The sequence below is a fragment of the Ruditapes philippinarum genome, unplaced genomic scaffold (assembly GCF_026571515.1).
Source record: "Ruditapes philippinarum isolate M1 unplaced genomic scaffold, ASM2657151v2 ctg8346_1_1_1_1, whole genome shotgun sequence".
Taxonomy (NCBI): Eukaryota; Metazoa; Mollusca; class Bivalvia; order Venerida; family Veneridae; genus Ruditapes; species Ruditapes philippinarum.
In genome coordinates, this window is record NW_026855354.1 from 2481 (window position 1) to 29205 (window position 26725).

Here is a 26725-nt window from a genome sequence, read left to right on the forward strand (position 1 = left end):
TGAGTTAAGAGCGGGTGGTAGGGGAATATACTCACTCTATTGAGTTAAGAGCGGGTGGTAGGGGAAGATACTCACTCTATTGAGTTAAGAACGGGTGGTAGGGGAATATACTCACTCTACAGAGTAAAGAGCGGGTGGTAGGGATAAGATACTCACTCTATTGAGTTAAGAGCGGGTGGTAGGGGAAGATACTCACTCTATTGAGTTAGGATAAGATACTCACTCTGTTGAGTTAAGAGCGGGTGGTAGGGGGATATACTCACTCTACTGAGTTAAGAGCGGGTGGTAGGGGTAATTAGACATATGGTTCTTTACTGTCGAATAAATGGGTCTTACATGGCGGAATATCTGTGTCGAGGTATGTCAAATAAAATGATCTTACATGGCGGAATATCTGTATCGACATTTTTATATGCCCGAAAGAATTTATACCCCCTGACGTTCGTCCGTCAGTCCGTCTGTCTGTCCGCACTCACAGGACAGTAATTATGTGGCTAGAGGGACAATAGGTAACTGTTCTTTCTCTTTGATGTCATTCATTCCGTAATGCTTTTATGTGGCTATTTTCTTTTGCGTGGCTAAAAATAACAATAGAGAGAACAATAGAGTAGCCACATTATTACTCTCCTGTTAGAACGTCCGTTCGTCCGTCTGTCCGTCCGTTAGCAATTTGGTTTCCGGAGCATAACTTAAGTTCCATTTGGCCAACAATATTCAAACTTCATAGGATGATTGTCCATATTTGGAAGAAGACCCCTATTGATTTTTGGGTCACAAGGTTAAAGGTCAAGGTCACTATCACCTTAAAACTGAAAACAGTTTCCGGAGCATAACTTAAGTGACGTTGGGCCCACAGTGTTCAAAATTCATAGGATGATTGTTCATATTAGGTAGAAGACCCGTTTTGATTTTGGGGTCACAAGGTCAAAGGTCAAGGTCACTATTACCTCAAAACTGAAAACAGTTTCCGGAACATAACTTAAGTTCCATGTGGCCCACACTATTCAAACTTGATAGGATGATTGTCCATATTGGGTAGAAGACCAGTATTGATTTTGGGGTCACAAGGTCAAAGGTCAAGGTCAATATTTCTTTAAAACTGAAAACAGTTTCCGGAACATAACTTAAGTTCCATGTGGCCCACAATATTCAAACTTCATAGGATAATTGTCCATATTGGGTAGAAGACCCGTATTGATTTTGGGTCACAAGGTCAAAAGTGAAGGTCACTATTACTTTAAAACGGAAAACAGTTTCCGGAGCATAACTTAAGGTCTATTTGGCCCACAATATTCAAACTTCATAGGATGATTGTCCATATTGGGTAGAATACCCCTATTGATTTTGTTGTCACAAGGTCAAAGGTCAAGGTCACTATTACCTCAAAACTGAAAACAGTTTCCAGGAGCATAACTTAAGTTTCATTTGGTCCACAATATTCAAACTTTATAGGAGGATTGCTTTTTGAAGGAGGTAATACTTTATTTAATTTATGTAATGTCTTACAAATGCTTTATCCGTACTAAAAAACAACAACAAAAAACAAAAAACACTTTCGGGCATATAATGCTCCGCCTAGCGGTGCTCTTGTTTTACATTTTAATGTACTGTCTATATTATCAACACATCTGAAACAATATATATTCATTATATACAGTTTTACAAATACTTATTTATCTTACATTTAAAATACTTTGTGTCTTACCTGTTAGTTTCTTTGATGATTTTTTAATCATTTTTATTTCATTTTTTCTTCCTTTTTGATCATTTCTTTCTTATTGATTTAAACTTGTTTATGTAACTCTTTTTTGTCTGATTTTTATCTTCGTGTTTAAAATTTTAATTCAAAAACGTCCATAAAAATACATTTGTTGCATGTTTTTTAATATATGTTTGATCGTGTATAATATAATGAGAAGTTTATTTAAGGTAACGACAGATACATCTGGTGGATGTACGGATAGATTCCAGGGAACATCAGCATCTTGTCCTATAGCAGCAGCAATCATTGCACTCGCTCTAGAAGCCAAGTAAGTTATTTCACAAGTGTATTTCCATGGGAATCATTACGAATTTAATTTTAGATTACATATATAGTAAAGTCATATAATCTATTAATTTATTTCATTTTCAGTCTGTACGTTATATAAAAAAAAATTAAACGTCGGCCAAGACTTTGATACATTTGTTTAAGTTTTAAGTGATCATTAACAATTTTTGAAATGGTTTATTTAGTACAAAAGATCGTGAAAGCATTAACATTATTTTTTCTTTGTTTGTGTGCGTGTGTGTGTGTGTGCGTGCGTGCGTACGTGCGTGCGTGCGTGCGCGCGCGTGTGTGTGTGTGTAAATTTTATAAGCCAATATGTTTTATATTGGACGGATGTTGTAAAGGGGGACTGTCAACCCCTCTCAGCAGATACAGTATAAGCAGTATATCATAAAATTGATGATTTACTTAAAAATATTTGAGAAACGATTTGTTTAGTTAAAATCTGTTTTATACAGCCAAATGCAATATTTTTACGACAAACAGCAAACAAACAAATATTAGAGAATTGTATTTTTGTTAGACATTTGTCAGAAACTGACAAAACTGATAAAATCCACGTCAGATACGACGTCATTGATTAAATTACATGGCGTCAAGTCCGTCCACCTTCGCTATACAATTTGACTTAAACTACACTAGAAAAAAATTATTTGATTTATTACTTTTTACATAATATTGATTGTATGTAATTTTGTATTACAGCCCATCACTTACATGGAGAGATATACAACATTTAATTGTAGAAACATCCACATCAGATGGTCTAATTAATGCTAATTGGCACACTAATGGTGCTGGATATAAAGGTATTACCAGTATATGTCAGCATATAGCTATATATTGTTGTACTTTATATTGTTATTAAATCCATCTGATGAGTGATATAGAAACATTCGAAGAACTTAATGGAGAATAAATATATTTCTTGCCAGGCCTCTAAATAATAAACATAATTTATTATGTTTTTTATTTACTCTGGTAAAATGGACACATTTTTGCTGCAAAATTTCATTTATTTGAGGACTAAATGCTTCACGTATTAGATAAATTACATATTCGGCTTTGTATTTTCCATTTTGCATTTTGTTTAGTGTTTTTGTAATGTAAGGAAATATTCAATCCAACTTACAACATCAAACCAAGATAAATATTACTAAAGGTAATGTAAAATAATCAAAGCACTGAAGATACTGATGGCAGAGTCTCTCGAGAAGTACAGAAAAAAATTATTTTAGACAGAAAAATCGTTTTCTTATTTATTAATGAATTTCACTTTTTTACTTTTTCTTTGCCAAAATTAGAAAGACTGACAATTGTGTCAGTGATTGCAAGAAAACGGGCTACGTCCTTTTTATATTATTGAGGCGCATTGAGGTAACATGCTAGTTCAAGGGTTGGCAATACCCTCTACCACCCTGACAGCCATGCGTTATTTATTTTATTATATCGAAAGACCTACAACTACAATATTTATAAAGTACGCAGTCAAGAAAATGAATAGAATACACATCATCATCTTTACAATTTAATTTTGTTCAAAACAATAAACTTAACAAAATTAGTTCAAGAATGATTTTAACATTTTTACATAAAGTTGAGACGTTTAATTCTTTAATTATCAAATTTTTCAACTATGATATGCAGTTATGAAAGTTTGTGAACAATAATTTCTATCTATTTGATAGTGATCCATATTTCGATCAAGTTATTTTTCTTTGTTATGGAGTTATGCAAGAGGTATGTGTCCCAGGGTGATATTAGAAATATTTCCCGGGGAACATATCCTAGGAGGGTGATATTCAATCAGAACACTATGGGAGTTTTACATTGAAGGATATATTGAGGTATAATAAAAGGAAATAACATTTCATTGCTTCGGAAGTCAGACTAAAGGAGCAATTAATGTATTGATAAACATTTATAATTGCTTTTCAACATTATATGTATGCCCCCTTCGAAGAAGAGGGGTATATTGTTTTGTTAATGCCGATCAGTCTATAGATCTGTCTATCGGGACGCTGATTATCTTAAAAACTATTTATCACAAAGTATTCATATTTCACTTCCTGACCGGTTATAACAAGTAGATAATCCCTATTAATTTTGGGGTAACTAAGCCAATGGTCAATGTCACAGTGGTTTCCGCTCATTATCTTAAAAACTATCTATCACAAAGTCTTCATATTTCACAGCATGATTGGTTATAACTAGTAGATGACCCCTATTGATTTTGGAGTCACAAGGTCAAAGGTCAAGGTCACAGGGGCAATCAATGTCAAAATGGTTTTCGCTCATTACCTTGAAAACTGTTTATCACAAAGTCTTCATATTTCACATACTGATTGGTCATAACTGGTAGATGACCCCAATTGAATTTGGGATCACTAGGTCAAAGTCACAGAGGCATATAATTTCATAATGTTTCCGCTCATTATCTTGAATACTATTTCTTACAAAGTCTTCATATTTCACATATTGATTGGTCAAAGCTAGTAGAAGATTGCCATTGTTTTTGGGGTCAGTAGGTCATAGGTCAAAGTCACAGGGACCTTTAATGTCAAAATGGTTTCCGCTCATTATCTTGAAAAACGGTCACAAAGTCTTCATTTTCACATATTGATTAATCGTATTTAGTTAATGATCCCTATTGATTTTAGGGTCATTAGTTCAAAGGGCAAGGTCACAGAGGCCTTAAATGTCATAATAGTTTCCTCTCAATATCTTGAATAATATTTATCACAAAGTCTTCCTATTTCACTTATCAATTAGACATAACTAGTAAATGATCCATACTGATTTTGAGAACTTTAGGTTAAAGGCCAAGGTCAAAGGGGCCTTAAGTGTCAGAATGGTTTCCACTTATTATCTTCTAAACTACTTATTATCAAGTATTTGTGGTTCATTTTTTAATTGAGCATCACTAGAAGATTACCCCTTTTTATTTTGAGGTCATTTGGTCAAGGTCTCATTAACCTTGAAAGTTAAAATGGTTTCTGCTTACCGGTATTCTCTTGACACTAATTAGTTACAAAATCTTCATATTTCACATAATGATTGGCCGTAACTAGTAGATGACCTTTTTTGATTGTGGGGTCACAAGAGAACACTTCCATGTACCATTTATGGTATATTTCTATAACAAAAATACCAACAGTATGAGTCAAGGGTTAAAAAGGGGGGCATATGTGTCGTTCGACATTTCTTGTTTCTTTCTGTATGGCTTCTATTGCAAACAGTAATTTTATTACATTATAATTATTTATCCTTGAAATATGTTAAACATGAAATGGTATGATAACAGTTTAAACAATTCACTTATCAAAAGTCTGTAAAAATGAAACTTATTGAAGCTGATGTTTTTTTAAATAACAATGGCTTAGTTGCATATTTTGTCAGCATCTTTATAATATATATTCGTAATTAAACCTCTAAGTTATTACATAGGCTATGACAATCTTAAAATTCAACTTTTTATGGCTACAGACTGCCAGTGTTTATCATGACATTATATACATATAAACATAGCTTCTAATATACACCACCAGCGAGGCCACATAAACATGATCTGTCAGTTAAAATATTTTGATTGTTGTTATATAATCAGCTCCACATTGACCGTTTGCTTTTTTGTCAAGTAATTTACTGAATTTTGACCAACCTATAGATTAGATTTATGTTCATGTCAGTGATGATGTAGCAATCAGTCATATAAATGTCATGTGGTCAATATTCATTTTTCGTAATTTGTTACGAATATCATTTTATGTATATATATATGTACATATATACATACCACCACACAGTCCAATTACGGCACAGCGCCTAGCAGAACAGTCATGAAAGCATAGCCACTGCTCATCCACCATCACAAAAATGATGGTTTCAGAACAGCTTTATATACAGTCACAAACTGCACTACACATTGAAACAGGCTCAACATTCGCATATATAGAGTTCGCATATATGGTTCTGAAACCATCATTTTTGTGATGGTGGATGAGCAGTGGCTATGCTTTCATGACTGTTCTGCTAGGCGCTGTGCCGTAATTGGACTGGCATATCGATGTGGTGGTATGTGTGTATATATTCTCTCATTTCTATAATAATTTATCTGCTGCACACTTGTATCTTTATCTGATCCCACGTAGGATATATACTTATCTGTCTAAATTCATTGTATATATATATATGTTTTTAAATAGTTATATATATATATATATATATATATATATATATATATATATATATATATATATATATATATATATATATATATATATATATACATATATATATATATATAAGCAAAAACGCTATTTAAATTTGCCGTAGCTTTCGGCCTTGCGGCCTTCTTCAGCAGCATTTATTTCACATACAAATATATCAAACAAAACAATGGAAGTGACGTAACGTCAATGAACGACGCCCGCCGTGGCGTTGGTTGCCGTCTGCCGCGTTATTCTTTTGTATTAACTCCATACGGTCTATAGGTTCTTAATTTATTTTTCCACAAATTTTCTATTGTTTTTCTGTATTGGTCATTCCCGTATAGCTTTTCCAGCCCCATTATCGAAAAATCTTTAACTGTGTGGTCATTCGTGTAAAAATGCGCCGCTAACGGATCGTTGTACTTAGTTCGTATTCTGGATAAATTTAGAAGGTGTCTTTGGTACAACGTATCCCCTGTTTCTCCAACATAAATATAACGTTCGCAACGCTTACAATAAACTGCATACACAACATTCGTAGATTTGCACGTGATCTGATTTCGAACCTTATACGAGGCCCCGTTCACACCAATGAATGTGTCTGCTTCAATAACGTACGGACAAATCGCACACTTTTTGGATCTGCAAGGAGCACAGGAATTCGGCTGTTGAAAAAATAGTTTATTGTGTTTCTTATGAACGAGAATGTCTTGTAGATTATTATCTCTTCTAAATGCCGCAATTGGTGGATTCGGGAATATTTCCTTCATTTTATCTGAGGTGTGTAATTCAGGTAGGTGTTTTCGTACTATTTGTCCTACATTCGGGAGCGCTCTGGAAAATGTCAGTACCAAGGGGATTCTTTCAGTGTTTTCTTTATCTTCATTATACTGTAATAGGTCACTTCTTTTCTTACTATCTACTTTATTTAATTCTGTTTCAATATGTCGATCTTCATAGCCTCGTTTCTGTAACTGAGTTTTAATATTTTCTCTATGTTGTTTGTAAGTCGATTCATTAGTACATATTCGCTTAGCACGGAGGGCAAGTCCATATGGTATTGATTTTTTTGTCGATTCCGGATGAGACGAATTTTTATGCAAGTACAGGTGTTTATCTGTGGGTTTAGTGTATAGGTCTGTTATTAAAATGCCATTCTGAATCTTCGTCATTACGTCGAGAAACTCAAGTTTTTCAGCTGAATATCTTAATTCTAATTTTATTCTTGGATGAAGGTTATTCCAAGCTCATGGAATGTTTTTAACGACTCGATACCGTGAGTCCAAAGGCCCCAAACGTCATCAACATACCGGAAATACTCAAGCGGAAGTTTATCTGTTATTGTCATCAGCTGTGATTCCCATGATCCAAGATATGTAGATGCGTAATTCATCCCTAATCGTGAGCCAATCGCTGTTCCTTCTGTCTGCGTAAATTTTCTTCCATCAAATGAAATAGTGTTATTTTCAAGGACAGTGTCCATCATATTAAGAACATCTTCTGTGGGTATGTTAGGGTTGGCACGTTGATTTAATGCACGTGCAACCGCATCTCGTGCCTCTGCCCGTGGGACACTTGGGTACAGAGCTTTCACGTCTAAACAGAAAAGAATTGTTCCTGCCGGAAGTGGTTGTTTAATATTCTCTAATTTTCTTAAGAAATCAGTGGTGTCTTTAATATATGAAGGAAGTGATGTCACATGGGCGCGTAGCTACGTAGCAGAATGGCATTTTAATAACAGACCTATACACTAAACCCACAGATAAACACCTGTACTTGCATAAAAATTCGTCTCATCCGGAATCGACAAAAAAATCAATACCATATGGACTTGCCCTCCGTGCTAAGCGAATATGTACTAATGAATCGACTTACAAACAACATAGAGAAAATATTAAAACTCAGTTACAGAAACGAGGCTATGAAGATCGACATATTGAAACAGAATTAAATAAAGTAGATAGTAAGAAAAGAAGTGACCTATTACATTATAATGAAGATAAAGAAAACACTGAAAGAATCCCCTTGGTACTGACATTTTCCAGAGCGCTCCCGAATGTAGGACAAATAGTACGAAAACACCTACCTGAATTACACACCTCAGATAGAATGAAGGAAATATTCCCGAATCCACCAATTGCGGCATTTAGAAGAGATAATAATCTACAAGACATTCTCGTTCATAAGAAACACAATAAACTATTTTTTCAACAGCCGAATTCCTGTGCTCCTTGCAGATCCAAAAAGTGTGCGATTTGTCCGTACGTTATTGAAGCAGACACATTCATTGGTGTGAACGGGGCCTCGTATAAGGTTCGAAATCAGATCACGTGCAAATCTACGAATGTTGTGTATGCAGTTTTATTGTAAGCGTTGCGAACGTTATATTTATGTTGGAGAAACAGGGGATACGTTGTACCAAAGACACCTTCTAAATTTATCCAGAATACGAACCAAGTACAACGATCCGTTAGCGGCGCATTTTTACACGAATGACCACACAGTTAAAGATTTTTCGATAATGGGGCTGGAAAAGCTATACGGGAATGACCAATACAGAAAAACAATAGAAAATTTGTGGAAAAATAAATTAAGAACCTATAGACCGTATGGAGTTAATACAAAAGAATAACGCGGCAGACGGCAACCAACGCCACGGCGGGCGTCGTTCATTGACGTTACGTCACTTCCATTGTTTTGTTTGATATATTTGTATGTGAAATAAATGCTGCTGAAGAAGGCCGCAAGGCCGAAAGCTACGGCAAATTTAAATAGCGTTTTTGCTTATATACGGCAAGTTAGAGATTTTACTTATATATATATATATATATAGTTGTGTCTTTGTCTGTTATATATGTGTTATATTTCTCTACAGTCCGATATACAATCCATTATCCTATATCTTTCCTATTTTATTTCATTTCATCATCTTTTCATCATAACAACTAATAACTTATATTTCATTTCGAGATAACTTGCATGCCGGGCCTCAGTTTTTACATACTTCCCGGAAAAACCATCCCACGCATGCGCATTTTGATAAATATATTTCTGAGGTTTGCGCCAGAAATTGTTTCATGTTATTTGTTAAATTATCAATGCGTTTGTTTATTCCTTTATTACCTTCAGGTAATTTGAATATTTTCATTGATCATTTATATATTTGGGAGCTGAATTTATTTATGCACTTTGATGAATATACTTCTAAGGTTTGCGCAAGAAATTGTTTCTCTTTATTTATCAAATTATCAAGGCGTTTGTTGGCATAAACAACAATTCTTTCATAGAAGAAGGACCATACGACATAAACATACTAGATAAACATTATGAAAGTGCCATATGAAAATGAAATGTGTCATTCCATTGACGTTTTTTTGTTCGTTTCTTTTTGTTTTTGTTGTTAGTTTTTTTGTGTTTTTTTTTACAGCGAATATTAAAATGACTAAGGACAATCGTAATCGTTGCGTAGTAATGCGGATAAACTTTGTACAAACATAACAATTTAATACCATTGTCGCGCTATATATTACAGATTACCCACCGTAAATAAACGTAAAGAAGCGCATGTAAAGTGATTCAATATGGAGAAAACCAAGTTTTTTTTATTATTTACAAATAGCAAATAGGACGTGTTTTTTTTCAAATAAGAATTGCTTTAACTTGTGAATGCCCATAATTTGTATTGAACATGTTTATTAAATAGCTTTTCTACGCTTTTTGGCTACAAACCGCCAGAGTAAGGTCTTAAAATACGAATGTCATAGCTTCCCAAAATATGTTTTATTTAGTCACATAAGGAATTGGTTTTTCAGTTAGTCATACGTTTGGGTTTGGTATATTAAACGCCGACGGAATGGTTGAAGCCGCACTATCTTGGCAAAATGTTCCTTCTCAAGTTGTGTGTGAAAGTGAGACTAAAAGTGTTTATAGGTAATAATAAGTGTGTGATTTTTAATTTATCAGTCCATTCTGACATTAATATTGTTTTAATTCATTGTTTTAGTCTGACTGAAGTAAATAACATTATTCCTTTGATAATCTAATTAATCATCTAATCCCATCTGTTTACTAAGGTTATTGTTTTTGTGATAGAGGATATCTCTTACAATGAGTCAGTTCAAGTCTTAAAGCACTCACAGGTTAGTGTAATCATATGACACTAGTATAGCAGCATACATTTTCTTCTGTCACGGTGTTTCACATTTCTGAAATGAAAACCATATTGTATGTATAGACCGAGTCCCCTATATTTGTTATTTACGTTGTGTTTCGTTCCATGTCATATTTTAGTTGCTAAAGATCCGTGTATAGGTATAAAGTTCTACAAGTTAGATTCTTCATGTTTCAATCATTTTTTTTTATAATAACAGCAATATACTAGAGGAAAGTTGTTATCATTGTTATTTCTAACATTTTATTTCATGAATATATTTTATAAACATAGGATAGAATGTCAAGTAAAAAAATGAATATGTTTGACATTGTTAGAACAAATTCATTACAAACAAATTTACAGCCCAAATTAAGAATAGGATTTAATAGAAGATTTAATTGATATATCAGAGAATCGACAAATGGTGTCTACGTCATTGATGAGCACGAGAGTAATGGTTGCGCCGGAAGTGTATTGTATGTAGAACATGTAGAGGTTGTCATGACATTCCATGCTACATACAGAGGCTCTCTACAAGTAGGTACATTCTATTCTCGTCCCGATAACTAAGTAAGAATTTATTACACATGTTATAAATCTAATAGTTTAAATACAAATACTATAGACTATAATTGTATCTAATTCTAACTCTCGATAGTATGATTTGTACTATTGTATCCTTTAGAAAAAAAAATCTTATATTCAAAACGTAGTGCATTAAATTGCAAAAGTAAATATGACAAAAAGAGCAGAAAATGTTGACATCAACGTACTATACTGAGTATCAAAATAAATAATATGTTACTGCTATTAATAAAGATAAAAACACTTATAAGTATGTAATATCGCTTTTCAGGACATAAAAATAACTAACTTTCACTTAAAATATGATTATTTCAGATAATGCTAGTGTCACCGTCCGGCACTAGGAGTCGTCTGCTACGACCAAGACGGTTCGACACATTTAATGGAGCTACAGATTGGACATTTATGACAGTACATAACTGGGGAGAGCTGGCGTCTGGTACTTGGATGATACAGTTAGAAACTTCTGATTCAACAACTGGTACCATTTTTTTGTTTCCCTCCAATTTAGTCTGATTATTCCGATGTATCGTTGCTTACATTAGGTCAAATTTCTCATTGATCACCTTCACCTCCTTTTTCTTCAATGGGTCGAGTACAAAAATAATAATACGAATAACTTTTTCTTAAACGTGCATAATTAAGACAAATCATAATTTAGGTTAAAATAATTGTGTTTCCCTATTTTATATTTTGATTCATCTATTCCTGATAGTGAAGATTTGGCTCTTTTTGGTGTATAGTAAATTTGTTTCGATAATCATTTTCTCTCACCATGCAGATAAAGTTTGAGAAAATTTTCTGATCTAGCTTAATTTTTTCTTTTAATTCAAGTCGTTAAAAGCCCAGAGATGCTGACGGCTAGGATACCAATAGCTCGACTATGTTTCCGTTATATTTGATGTATTTCTAATTAAATATTCCATACAGATGCAATCTGTCCTCGCATTCAATAAAAATATCGTTTTCTTCCTGCTGTTGGTTACATAATTATTTTTTTTTGTATTTAGATCACGTGTTGTTGATGTTAATAAAGAAATTTTGATGTTGGTATAATACAGAATACAACCAGTACTATACTGTATGTAAGAAAATATAAGTTGATATAACCATGACTCTCTGAAACAGTGCATTTTTTAGAAATTTGGTTAAGTGTACATTCATTTAAGTATTGTGAAATTCGGTTAAATATGATTTCCTCATTTGCCGCCATTGGCAGTGCTCAGGAGAGCACCAAGAAATCGGAGACATTCGGAGTGTTTTCTTTATTAACTTTTCAGTTTATTGTAGTTCTCATATCTTTTAGATTTTGGTCTGGACACCTGGAAACTTATATTGTACGGTACTGAGTCAGCGCCTGCTAACAATCCTCAAGGTGAGATACCTTGGGTTTTTTTCTTTCTTTTCTTGTTAGCATGAAATGGGTATTGTCCCTTTTAGGCCTATACTTTTCTTATATTATCTCAAAACTGAACATTAACCTGCTTAAAAGTAGATGGAAATGTTTCGGTATTTACGATACATCCATAGTCGACTCCGCTTATAACGAAATCAATGGGACATTTAGATATCGTTCGTTATATCCGAAGTTCGCTGAAAGCCTTAAGCTGACTTGTTTTGGGTAAAAGCCATACCTGTCACCGGTCACCTGTGTAATCGGTATTTTACGACAGCGGCAATTTTATGCGGGGCATTTTATTTAACAATATATCATTTACATGTATTTGATTTAGTGTAGATGAAAATGGAGTCGACTTTGCTGTCTTTTCTTTTTCGTTTCAATTCTGGAAATCTAATATTTTGAATCTTCAGCCCAAGTTTCAAGAGAGCCTGTATGCGACGAAAACGGCAACACTGGGACAATACTTGGAGGTGTCCTTGGTGGAGCAGCCCTGTTGGCGGTCACAGCGGCATTAGTTTATGTTTTTGTTATCAGAAAACCTTTTAAAGATCCTACAGTATTCCCAGATGTACCTGCGCGTACAAATGATTAAAGTCAGTCGTTATAAGATATGAATTTATATAATATTTGAATACTTCCTGATCAAACTGCTTCAAGAACGACGAAATAATATGAATATATTATGTTTCACGTTGTATTTTACTGACATTTTAAAACAACCAAGTATATTGATAAAAAAAGTTTACAATTTGTGTTGACATTTGTATATTTAAATAAATGTATTCATATACAGTAAACTGTGTTTTCTCCAATGGTTATGGATGTTTGATTTTGGTTATTGTCCCCTGCCTTTTCGAAGAAAAAAGGGGGATATAGAAATAGGCTCCGTCCGTCTGTCTGTCCGTCCGTCTGTCCGTCACACTTTCGTGTCCGGTCCATAACTTTGTCATTTATCAAAGGAATCTGAAATAACTTGGCACAAATGTTTGTTATAATAAGACAATGTGTCATGCGCAACAACCAGACCCCTACCTCCAGGGTCAAGGTCGCACTTGCTCATTCAAGGTCAACATTGTCTATTTGAGGGTATATGTCGTGTCCGGTCCATAACTTTCTTATCTTTGAAGGGATTTTGTAAATACTTGCCACAATTGTTCACAATAATGAGACGATGTGTCATGCGCAACAACCGGTCACCTACCTCCAAGGTCAAGGTCACACTTGGAGGTCAAAGATTAACATAGTCTGTTACAGGGTATATTTTGTGTCCGGTCCATAACTGTCATTTATTAAAGGAATCTGAAATAACTTGGCACAAATGTTTGTTATAATAAGACAATGTGTCATGCGCAACAACCAGACACCTACCTCCAGGGTCAATGTCAAACTTGCTAATTCAAGGTCAACATTGTCTATTTGAGGGTATATGTCGTGTCCGGTCCATAACTTTGTTATCTTTGAAGGGATTTTGTAAATACTTGCCACAATTGTTCACAATAATGAGACGATGTGGCATGCGCAACAACCGGTCACCTACCTCCAAGGTCATGGTCACACTTGGAGGTCAAAGATTAACATAGTCTGTTACAGGGTATATTTTGTGTCCGGTCCATAACTTTTTCATAGATGAAAGGATTTTGCAAATATTTGCCACAAATAGTCACTACAATAAGACAATGTGTCATGCGCAACACCTGCATCCCAACCTCCAAGTTCAAGGTCACACGTAGAGGTCAAAAAGTAATAAAGTCTGTTTTAGGGTATATTTTGTGTCCGATCTAGAACTTCTTCGGCATTTTGAAATAACTAGGCACAAATAGTCACAAAAATAAGATGATATGTCAATTACAACACCTGTATCACCTTCCACCAAGGTCAAGGTCACACTTAGAGGTCAAAGGTTAACAGAGTCTGTTAAATGGTGCCCCGTCCATAACTTCTTCATAGATCAAGGGATTTTGAAAATACTTGGCACAAATAGTCACAATGATAAGATGATGTGCCAGGCACAAAACATTGGTCCCTACCTCCAAGGTCACGCTTAGAGGTCAAAGATTAACATAGTCTGTTATAGGGTGTATTTTATGTCCGATCTATAACTTCTTCAAAATTCAAGGGATTTTGAAAATACTTACTCAAATACGTTATCATTTCCGGAAAATGCCCCGATTTTAATATTTTCAGCGGTTATTCTAGCCAGAATGGGCATGAATGCTTAGATGCCGACATATTACAACTTTTTAATGTCAGTGATTTCAGTTAATATACATATATGTAAACAAAACAGTGAATTTTAGTGAAGAAGCCGTACGTTACCACGATCAAACCGGTGGAAAATTCTTTCGCTTCGAATCTGGTGACGCGCATTCCAGAAGAAGTACGGGACGAAACTTCATGAAATAAATTTCTGGGTGTCAGGAAAATTGTGGAGAAGGTTGTTATATGTACCTTTACACAAGAACATCACGAATTTCAGAGAAAAAAGGGAAAAACCTACTTTTTGGCTGCATCCGCCATCTTGTTTGTTTGGGTAACGAACGGCGTGATTCCTCCCCTTGTAACCACTCGCCATAATAATACTTTAATTTATTTATTATAAATATACATGCATAATAAGTACTATAATATAGTAATGATATGGTTATAAAGATATTTATTTCGTGTACAAGTTATGTTTTTATTTTCAAAATATGTTAGAGAATAATATGACCGTTATAAAATAAGATTCTATTCTAAATATTGGCATCATTGTAACAAAATGTATTTTTACCATAATTCATGCGGTGTTGAGGTATAACTATTATGCGATACAGATCGAAAATGGGTGCAAAACCTTAATAATTTTAATAAGAAAGCAAAGGTACTGTACATTTATTCTGGGAATATCTGTATATACAACACCATAAGAATGAAGTGTTGAAGTACAGCAATAGTAAGAACGATATATTGATAAACATGTGATGCATGATAATAATTTAAACAATTACATACATTTACAAGCAACATACAACATATACAAATGTTAAAACAAATCAATGTTTAAAAATTACAAGTTCACATATTGAACTTTAACAAATAATAGCGTTAAAATGACAACATGGAAACATTTAATACATTTTCACCCGAATAACGACTAATTTACACTTGTGCTAGCAATCGGAATCCGGACCATTCAACCTTTCAGTTTCATCCAATAACAAGGAGGAAATCATTTAGGGTATGACCATAACCCCATGCTATAATCATGAGTTATTGTTAATAAATGTGTAAGCAAAAGTTATTTTGTAAAGTCAGTAAAGGATGATTACCTGACTTATACTCATGGTTGGGACGGGGAGAATAAATTGGATGGGACCCGAAAAAAAATGTTTTAAAACTTCATAAAGGACCATTCATATTTGTTACAGAAATTGTACACCATATATTAGCCTGCGTTCCAGTCTGTCATTCTTATGTGCTTCTGTTCGGCTGATCGATATTATCAAAAACACGAACAAGTATGAAATAACGCGTATGTATGTAATGAATAAGCAAAAAATATCAACGCCTGAATGATAAAAGATCTCTCAAAGTGATCCTTTGCTTATATATCTTTTAAATAACAAAAACTTCATTCAATATCATTTTTTATATCATTTCAATAACTGTAAAATTTTAAAAGGTCACCAACTTCAGAAAAATTATAAAATAAAGAAAAAAAGTGATCTCAAAGTGATTTTTTCTTTTTATTTATCCTTTAAATAACAGGAATTGTCTTTAAAACTTCATTAAATGCCGTTTTATTGTTAAAATAACATTTCTACAATATTAAAATTTTTGGCCGTCAGGCTGCTGGGCTGCCAGGCCGCCAACTTCACAAAAATGAGAAAATAAAAAAGTTCTCTGAAAGTGATTTTTTCTTTTGATATATCCTTTAAATAACAATAATTATCTTTAAAACTTCATTAAATGCCGTTTTATTGTTAAAATAACATTTCTACAACATTAAAATTTTTGGCCGCCAGGCCGCTGGGCCGCCAACTTCACAAAAATGACAAAATAAAAAAGTTCTCTGAAAGTGATTTTTTCTTTTGATATATCATTTAAATAACAATAATTATCTTTAAAACTTCATTAAATGATGTTTATTACATGCTTTTCGGTGGTTTATAGAAATATATCAGTGATATAAAACTGGTAATTTCACTGTTTGAAACAGTGAAATTACCACTTTGATAATTTCACTGTTTTGAATTTAAGCCCCTTACGTTGTTTCAGTGAAATACCAGCGTGCACAGAACTGGGTACCAACTTAATGACGTGACGTCGTAAATGACGTCACGTTGTATTATTATTTGGCGCGCTTTTCATTCAGTATTAGGTTTAATGTCTTTTTAAAACGTTTGCAAATAATAAAAAGAAAATTTGTTTAGTTTAGTGTAAGATCGAAATATTTCACCTTGTGAACACCAACAGTTCATATTTCACTCGTGGCTGCGCCACTCGTGAAATATACCTTTTGGTGCTCACTCGGTGAAATATATTCCGATCTTACACTGAACTAAACAAATATCCTCTATTTTATTGTTAAAATAACATTTCTACAACATTAAAATTTTTGGCCGTCAGGCCGCTGGGCTGCCAGGCCGCCAACTTCACAAAAATGAGAAAATAAAAAAGTTCTCTGAAAGTGATTTTTTCTTTTGATATATCCTTTAAATAACAATAATTATCTTTAAAACTTCATTAAATGCCGTTTTATTGTTAAAATAACATTTCTACAACATTAAAATTTTTGGCCGTCAGGCCGCTGGGCTGCCAGGCCGCCAACTTCACAAAAATGAGAAAATAAAAAAGTTCTCTGAAAGTGATTTTTTCTTTTTATATATCCTTTAAATAACAATAATTATCTTTAAAACTTCATTAAATGCCGTTTTATTGTTAAAATAACATTTCTACAACATTAAAATTTTTGGCCGTCAGGCCGCTGGGCTGCCAGGCCGCCAACTTCACAAAAATGAGAAAATAAAAAAGTTCTCTGAAAGTGATTTTTTCTTTTTATATATCCTTTAAATAACAATAATTATCTTTAAAACTTCATTAAATGCCGTTTTAGTGTTAAAATAACATTTCTACAACATTAAAATTTTTGGCCGCCAGGCCGCTGGGCCGCCAACTTCACGCCGCCAGGCCGCTGGGCCGCCAACTTCACGCCGCCAGGCCGCTGGGCCGCCAACTTCACACATCTACAAAAGGTTCATTGCATTTTTACAAAGTTATGTATTTTTAGAAATTTATATTATTTTGAATATATCTAAAACCAGTTAAAATATTGATTTAAAAGTTATAATATAGGAAAGGTCATAACTAGGTTAAAAATATCAAGAGTTATGCTTTTTGTTAGTTAGATGTTTTTTTTAAAAAAATTACTTAAACTTCACTCAATAACTGTAATACCATTTCATTGAGAGCCAACATACTTCAAATAATGATTGTGTAATTGAGTAAAAGAATGGTATTGTTTTTGAGGTCAGTAGATTGATGGTTAAGGGCATTGGAATATGTATTACCAGTCTCATTGGCATGGCATTCATTTGCTTGAAAATTCGTTTACTCATCTAAGATCCATGCAGTTTCATGCCAGAACTATGTTTCTGGTATTTTTGTCAAAAACTAGCTTCAAATCTTAATTATGTAATCTTCTACCACAAGTGTTCAAATTCAAATTTTGCACAGAATCTAGATAACATATTAACATGTAGCTTAAAAACAAACAACATGAATCAGTATGTTGTAAATTCAGTAACTTTAAAGACCAGTAACTTTTTACATTTTGTTAAAATTTAGGTTGCAAATAAATTGCATGCTAAGAACAGACTGTCATATCCATGATATGTACCATAAGCTTTTTAACTCACCTGACCTAAGGCTGTAACCCCTCAATCTCCATTGTCCATTGTCAGTTGTTTTTTGTCTGAGCAAAAGCAGCTTCAGTTTTTAGCTGACCTGTTACAAAGTGAAAATGGTGAGCTTTTGCGGTCGCTTTTCATACCACGTCTGTCCTTAAACATTTATGTTAAACAACATCTCCTCATAAACCAAAATGTAGATTACATAGAAATGTTCCTTTGGTGGTCACCTTTTAAAATTGTGCAAACAAATTAATTCCATTCAAAACTCTGGTTGCCATGGCAACCAAAAGAAAAAAACTTAAAATATCTTTTTTTTAAAAAGTCAAATAGCTAGAGCTTATATATTAAGCATGAAACATTTCTCGTGTTTTTCTACCAATTTCGTTCAAATAAAAGCTCTGGTGTCAAAACTGGCCCCACCCAGGGGTTCATTGATTTTCCATAATGTATATAGTAAAAACTTTAAAATCTACCTTTAAAAAACTTTAATAGCCTGAGCTTAGATATTTAGCATGAAACATTTTATAGTGAGTGTCTACCAAGTTTGTTCAAATAAAAGCCCTTGGGTCAAAATTTTCCCCGCCCCAGTGGGTCATAGATTTTCCTATTAAATATGTATATAGTGATAACTAAGTAAATCTTCTTTTAAAAACCCCAAATAGCTAGAGCTTAGATATTAGGCATGAAATATGTTCCAGTTGGTGTATACCAAATTCCTTCAAATAAAATCGCATGTGGTCAACATTGGCCCAGTCCCTTCACGGCATTGATTTTCCTTATATGTATAGCTACATGTATATAAAAATAAATACAAAAAACTTAAAAAAAAAACAAATAGCTAGATCTTAAATGATAGTCATGAAACATCTTCACATGGGTGGCTACCAAGTTTGTTCAAATAAAAACCCTGGGATCTGTTTTGGTCCAGCCCAGGGGGGTTATTGATTTTCCGTATAGTAAAAACAAAACAGGCTGCATATAGTAAAAACAAAAAGAAACAATTCTTTTAAAAGACCCAAATTAACAAGTATTCTGACTCAAGTGAGTGATTAAGGGCCATCATGGCTCTCTTGGTTATTTGATTTTAATAAAGGCGGCACACTAGTATATATCATCATATGATCTTTGTTTCTTTCTTAAATCAGCCATATCCCATCATGGGTTTCAGAAAAATGGCCCCTTAAATGGCCAAAATTTGCCATTTTTGCCTTGTGAACAAAATAGAGATATCAATGTTAACGAAAGCTGCATATGACTAGCATCAACACAATAATTAAGGCATTTTCGAATGGACCAGATTCCTTCATTGGTTGTAGAGTTATGCTCCCTTATAGCGCAAAAATATGTCATCAAATCGACCCTTTTGCAGAATATATGTTATTATTATACCACACTTATATAGTGCCATTTTCATGATAAACTCATGTTCAAAGGTGCTTTACATAGATCATAGTCACAGGCACTCTGCTAGTGAAGACAATCTGACCAGACAAACAGAGTGAGACAAATCCCTTTCCATTTAAACAATTCCATTTTGGCTAAATATAAACAGTGTGCTGAAATATTTGATGCACAATAGCAATCAAACAAAAAAAGTTTCAAATGTCTACAGTGATATACTTAATAGCTTTATTATACTCAAATCCTTCTTTGCGTATAAAGGAGAAATTTGAAGTGTTGGAATAATTATAATGAAGCATGTCTTTATACTGATTTTATTGTGTTTAATTCATGTCATTTTACATCGGGGTATTTTTATTTTGCATGCATTGGAGGGGGGTGTATTTATTTGTATGTGTGATAAGGGCTGAAGTTTGGTGCAATCTTGGCCTTTAATATTGAGGCTCAACCTCTAGTGTGTTCAACTAAGAGTTGTCTTTCAAGAAAACTTAATGACCTTGTAATGTATCATTTTATACCTTCTAAAGCCATCTTGAATTCAAATTGTTGACTGTCTACTATTATTAACCCACCTTTTCCAGATATCACTTAATACACGTAAATATTACATTTCAGGTGAGCTTCAATGTGAATGTCAGCACATGTTGTATTTGCATGGAAAGACAAAGAGGACCTTTAATGATTCCATGTGGGCACAAATGTTGTTTGGTTTGTGCAAAAGCCAAAGAATCTGCAGCATCAAAGATTTATTCCCTTTGTCGGGATAATATTTTAGGTGTCGGACAAATCAGAATTTAATTTCATTGCAATAATGAATGGTTGTAGGCGTTTGACAGTAAACAAAAGCCAGTCTCCTTAACTGCATTGTTTGTATTGAAATATATACTTTTAGAACTATTTTTTAAATGAACGCTAGATGCTTTGTTTACTTTTGAAATTCTGTCACCAGACACATTCTTCATTGTAAGTATTAACTGACATATATTTGCCTTCTTTTAAAGGCATGTTTTAATTCATACATGTATGATTCAATAGTTATTAAGTATTGATATAGATCTCACCTATTTCAATATGTTTAACTCATCTGAGTACAAAAAGATCAAGGTGAGTCTTTTTTCAACTTTTGTCCAGTTATGATGAAGTTATTGTGTATTTCATCATTAATACTTTAGCTATTACAATTTTGCCCAATCTGAATAGAACTGTGTCAAAAAATTAACTCTTCTAAAATCTTAGATGAGTTCAATATTGGGGTCACAACGCGATTCAAGGTTAACTCTAAGGAAAAGCTAGCTAGCACGCCTCATTTATAAGTGTACCATAATCTTTATTAAAAGTAGTAAAAAAGTAGGTCACCAGATCAAAACAAATTTTAAACTTGTTAACTCTAAAAGAGACCCGTAAGTTCAAGTCAGAAGCTCATTAGAATAAATAAGACTATTTATCTTGATGAGCCATAGAGCAAGCTAAAATATATGTCATGTTAGGTAAAAACTAGGTCGCAAGGTCAAATCAAAAGAAAAACAGGTTAATACTCTAAAGAGGTATCCTAGTGAGCTTTAGTGCAAGTTCAATTCTGATTTAGGTGGGACGAAAGTTAGGTCACTAGGTCAAATCAAAGGTAAAGCTTGTTAACACTAATGGTCACATTTATCTGATGAAACTTGATCGTACTTGATGAGTATCAGGTCAGGTTAGTTCTGGGTAATTTGTTGTCAAAAACTATACCACCAGTTCAAATGCAAGAACAGGAAAACAAAACTCTTAGTGGCCTTTTTTTCTGTCGATGTCTTAATAAACCTCATCAGATTTGTAATCTGATACCAAGTTTAAATCAAGATCTTAATGTGTTAAAAATAGAGCACCAAACAAATCAAATGAAAAGCTTCTTATCAGCCTTAAGACCATATTTTTTTTGAAGCTATAACCAAGAAACTCGATCAGTAAGCAACTAAACTCAGGTGAGAGATATATAGCTAACATTGCTCTCTTGTTTATTCAATGTTTTATATTTTTCAACCATGATCATTTTAAGATTCATTCTATAATGAAAGGCATGCAGCATTTTTGTAGATAGCATTTAGATTAAGTGTTGTTATTTTAGAGCTATTATTTTAAATGCATTTTACTTTATTCTTTTTTCTTTGACATATGAGTCATCAAGCATTTTCATGGTCATATAACTTTCATATTTTTTAAATGATTACAGCTGAATTGATGTATTTATGTTATCATGCTGGTTATGAGGACCAATATTTTAAATACTCAGTCATTTGTTGGTTTCAGATATAAAAGCAATTACATTATAAGCCTTTTTAAAAGTAGCTGAAATTATTTTTAACCATTCTGGGGAGAGCAGTTTTTCTATTGTATTGTATAAAAATGCAAACATATCGGCAGAAAATTATCAATTATCCCCTACAACTATGATGTTTCTCAACCACGCCTGAAAAATTTATAAAGGAAATAACTTTTTTAATATATTGAAATTTTTTATAAAGTTGATTTTAATATGATTTATTATTTACATTTTATTACATCGTTGGGAAAGAATCTTGAAAAAAGTTATATACTACATGTAGTTCTATTATTCATAGAATATATATGTGTTTATAGTTACTTGAAGGGTTTATTTTTGAAGAACATTAATATGTTGTTTATTGCTTTACAACTTTGATTATAATGATTTTAATCACATGATTTCAGATAAACATTTCTGGTCTTTCTTTTTAAGTGACAAGGTGAGAATTTTTGACATTTTTCGTCTGGCGTCCGTCCGTTAAATTGGCACCGCCAAATGGGGGTTATATATTTTCCTTATGTACAATATATAAAGTAAAAAAACCCAAAGAGCTAGAGCTTAGGTATTATGCATGAATCATCTTCTAGTGAGTGTCTACCACGTTTGTTCAACTAAAAGTGACATTATGCTTATATTTTCATAGTCAAGTTGAGCTGTTTCAAAAAATTGACTGTTAAATTGGTGACTGACCAACAGTTCATATTGGAAACATGTTAAGGATAAAATTAAAATCTGCCTAAAACATAAATCAAAGCACAGAAGGCGCTGAATTTGTTTGGGTCTCAGAATGTCAGAAAGGTGAAGGTTGTGAGGTTATAAAACAATTTGTTTTTGTATAGTGTCACCAATGCTTTCCAGTTGCCAATTGCTCAGCTGGCTAGGCAATCTAGAAGGGCATTCCTAAATATAGTGTTAAAAATGCTCAGCTGGCTAGGCAATCCAGCAGAGCATTCCTAAATATAGTGTAAAAATGCTCTGCTGGCAAGCTCAGCTGGCTAAGCAATCTAGCAGAGCGTTCCAAAATATAGTGCGAAAAATGCACTGCTGGTATGCTCAGCTGGCTAAGCAATCTAGCAGGGCATTCCTAAATATAGAAAATGCTCAGCTGGCTCCGACTGATTTTGGGACGATCGCAGACTTTCAGGAATTTTTGGTGTTAATGCAGATAACGACATTTGTAAATTTTTAGGACCATCCAGAGTCCATTTCGTTGGTCCGCGAATGTTTCTAGAACACTCGCAGACTTTCAGAAATTTTCGGTGCCAATGGAGATAATGACATTTTTACTTCAAAAGGACCCTCCTGAGTCTATTTCGTTGGTCTGCGACTGATTCTGAGTCACTCGCAAACTTTCAGGAATTTTGGTGTCAATGCAGAAAATGATATTTCTGACTTATTGGGACCTTTCTGAATCCATTTTTTTGGTCTGCGACTGATTTTACGGTACTCACAGACTTTCAGGAATTTTTGATATCAAGGCAGCTTATGGAATTTTTTTACTTCTAGGGACCATCTAGGGTCCATTTTTTTGGTCTGCGACTTATTCTGGGACAGTCACAGACTTTCAGGAATTTTTGGTGCCAATAGAGATAATTACAATTTTGACATTTTTGACACATCCAGAGTCTATTTGGTTGGTCTGCGACTGATTATTGGGCATTTGCAGACTTTCAGGAATTTTTGGTGCTAATGCAGATAATGACATTTTAGAGTAAAAATGCTCTGCTTATGACTTAGGGGTCCTTAAAAGTAAAAAAATGTCATGATCTGCAATGGCACTAAACATCCTGAAAGTCTGCGAGTCTCAAAGAATCAGTCGCAGACCCAAGAAATGTATTCTGGCGGTTCCCTAAAAGTCAGAAATGTCATTATCTCATTGGCATCAAAATTCCTGAAAGTCTGCAAGTGTCCCAAAATCAGTCGCAGACAAGCGAAATGAACTCTGGTGGGTCGCTAGAAGTCAAAAATGTCATTATCTCCATTTGCACCACAGATTCCTGAAAGTCTGCGAGTGTCCCAGAATCAGTCGCAGACCATAAAAATGGACTCTGGCGGGTCCCTAGAAGTAAAAATTGCCATCATCTCTATTGGCACCAAACTTTCCTGAAAGTCTGCGAGTGTCCAACAATACGCTGCAGGCCAATGAAATGGACTCTTAAAGGTCCCTAGAAGTCAAAAATATGATTATTTCCATTGGCACCAACCATTCCTGAAAGTCTGCGAGTGTCCGAGAATCAGTCGCAGACGAACAAAATGGACTTTTGAGGGTCCCTAGAAGTCTAAATTGTCAATATCAGCATTGGCACCAAAATTCCCGAAAGTCTGCGAGTGTCCTTCAAAGTCGCAGGACAATGTTATAGTCTCTTAAAGGTCCTTAGAAGTCAAAAATATAATTATTTCTATTGGCACCAAAAATTCCTGAAAGTCTGCGAGTGCCTCAGAATTGCTAGAAGTCGAAAATGTCAATAAAACGTTAGCATTTCAGCAGAGCATTTTAACACTATATTTAGTAATGCCCTGCTAGATTGCCTAGCCAGCTTAGCATTTCAGCTGAGCATTTTTACACTATATTTAGTAATGCCCTGCTAGATTGCCCAGCCAGCTTAGCAGTACACCAGAGCATTTTTTTCACTATATTTAGAAATGCCCTGCTAGATTGCCTAGCCAGCTTAGCATTCCAGCAGAGCATTTTTACACTATATTTAGTAATGCCCTGCTAGATTGCCTAGCCAGCTTAGCATTCCAGCAGAGCATTTTTTCACTATAACTAGGAATGCCCTGCTAGATTTCCTAGCCAACTTAGCATTCCAGAATAGCATTTGTACACTATATTTAGTAATGCCCTGCTAGATTGCCCAGCCAGCTTAGCGTTCCACCAGACCATTTTTTCACTATATTTAGAAATGCCCTGCTAGATTGCCTAGCCAGCTTAGCATTCCAGCAGAGCATTTTTACACTATATTTAGTAATGCCCTGCTAGATTGCCTAGCCAACTTAGCATTCCAGAATAGCATTTGTACACTATATTTAGTAATGTCCTGCTAGATTGCCTAGCCAGCTTAGCATTCCAGCAGAGCATTTTTACAACTATATTTAGTAATGCCCTGCTTGTTTGCCTAGCCAGCTTAGCATTCCAGCAGAGCATTTTTACACTATATTTAGTTATGCCCTGCTAGATTGCCTAGCCAGCTTAGCATTTCAGCAGAGCATTTTAACACTATATTTAGTAATGCCCTGCTAGATTGCCTAGCCAGCTTAGCATTCCAGCAGAGCATTTTTCACTATATTTAGTAATGCCCTGCTAGATTGCCTAGCCAGCTTAGCATTTCAGCTGAGCATTTTAACACTATATTTAGAAATGCCCTGCTAGATTGCCTAGCCAGCTTAGCTAGCCAGCTGAGCATTCCAGCAGAGCATTTTAACTCTAAATTTAGTAATGCACTGCTAGATTGCCTAGCCAGCTGAGCGTTCCAGCAGAGCATTTTTTCACTAAAGCTAGGAATCCTCCGCTAGATTGCCAAGACAGCTGAGTATTGCAGCAGAGCATTTTTACACTATATTTAGGAATGCCCTGCTAGATGCCCAAAACAGCTGAGCATTACAGCAGATCATTGACTTCCCTATATAAATTGAAATGTCTTTTTGCTTAGCTCACTGTTCACTGCTTACTTCTCACATACGTTTGCACATGCCTCCAGATGAGTCAAAATATTTCATAAAATCAAACTTGAGAAAACGTACTGTAATGCAAAGTATAAAGATTCAAGATTCAAGTAATATTTTATACATTTTGTGCGCTTAATGACTGATTTTTCAGAATTTACAACTCTACTGTGTTACTAACGCAGTAGTGTTTGATTTTATTAACCTGTCAAGTCCATACTGATTATACAGTCAATGCACAGAATATATTAATATCCTATAAATGTTCGGTAAATTCCGTGAGATGTACGCAGTAAGATGTTATTTTCTATAAGGCAGTTAAAGCGAAATAGGGTAAACTACGGGCATATATTGTCTAAATGCACTACGTGCTGTAAGATCGAGACAGCGTATGTCCATTTTTTTTTCTTATTCATAATTTTTTCCAACATTTATTAAGTTATTGCTGTTCTTTCTGTTTAAATATACTTTGCATTTTTTGTAAATATTATACTTGTTTAAGAATTAATATTCAAAATTCATTTGGATTAAAATCAATAAAATTAATGTTATTTCAGTGCCGTAAAAAAAAAAAAAAAAAAAAAAATTCAATGTTTCTTAGTTGTTTCATATCCCTGTAGACAATTTTGCAAACGCTTGACAATTTTTATTAAAATATACTAAAATATAAAGAAAGAATAAGCCTAAAAGAATTTAAAAAGAATGTATCGCACTTCGGACATCTCATACATTAGGTAATCACTTAACCGACTGTGCTATTGTGGATCATTAAGCTAGCGGGAGTTTTCAAAATGTTACTCATAAACTCCATATCAATTCTCGTAAAATAAACGGACAAACCCGAAGTGGGATCGAATATTAAAATAAGTGCTATATTGTATTCATAATTGACAGATTATAAAGGCTATTTATGCATATTTTGACCACTTTTAGGTAAATGACATGGTTTTTAAATGTCATTGATAATGTGTAAATTGCTTCCTTTAGGTTACTTCACAATATTACACATTCAAATACATTTTTAAAACTTTCATGAAAATTAGCATGACTTTTGAGGCGTGCTTCTT

At 34.0% G+C, this 26725-nt stretch overlaps 1 protein-coding gene across 1 annotated transcript; it reads left to right on the forward strand.

The window, feature by feature from the left end:
* Positions 1-1939: 1939 nt before the first annotated feature.
* On the forward strand, positions 1940-13701 carry LOC132743047 (furin-like protease kpc-1; the record flags this gene model as incomplete). Its single annotated transcript, XM_060731562.1, is given in 7 exon segments — positions 1940-2030; positions 2756-2859; positions 10074-10191; positions 10825-10951; positions 11315-11480; positions 12306-12374; positions 12812-13701. Coding segments are annotated over 7 exon segments (857 nt in total), but the record flags the coding sequence as incomplete, so codon positions are not given.
* Between the last annotated feature and the right edge of the window lie 13024 nt (positions 13702-26725).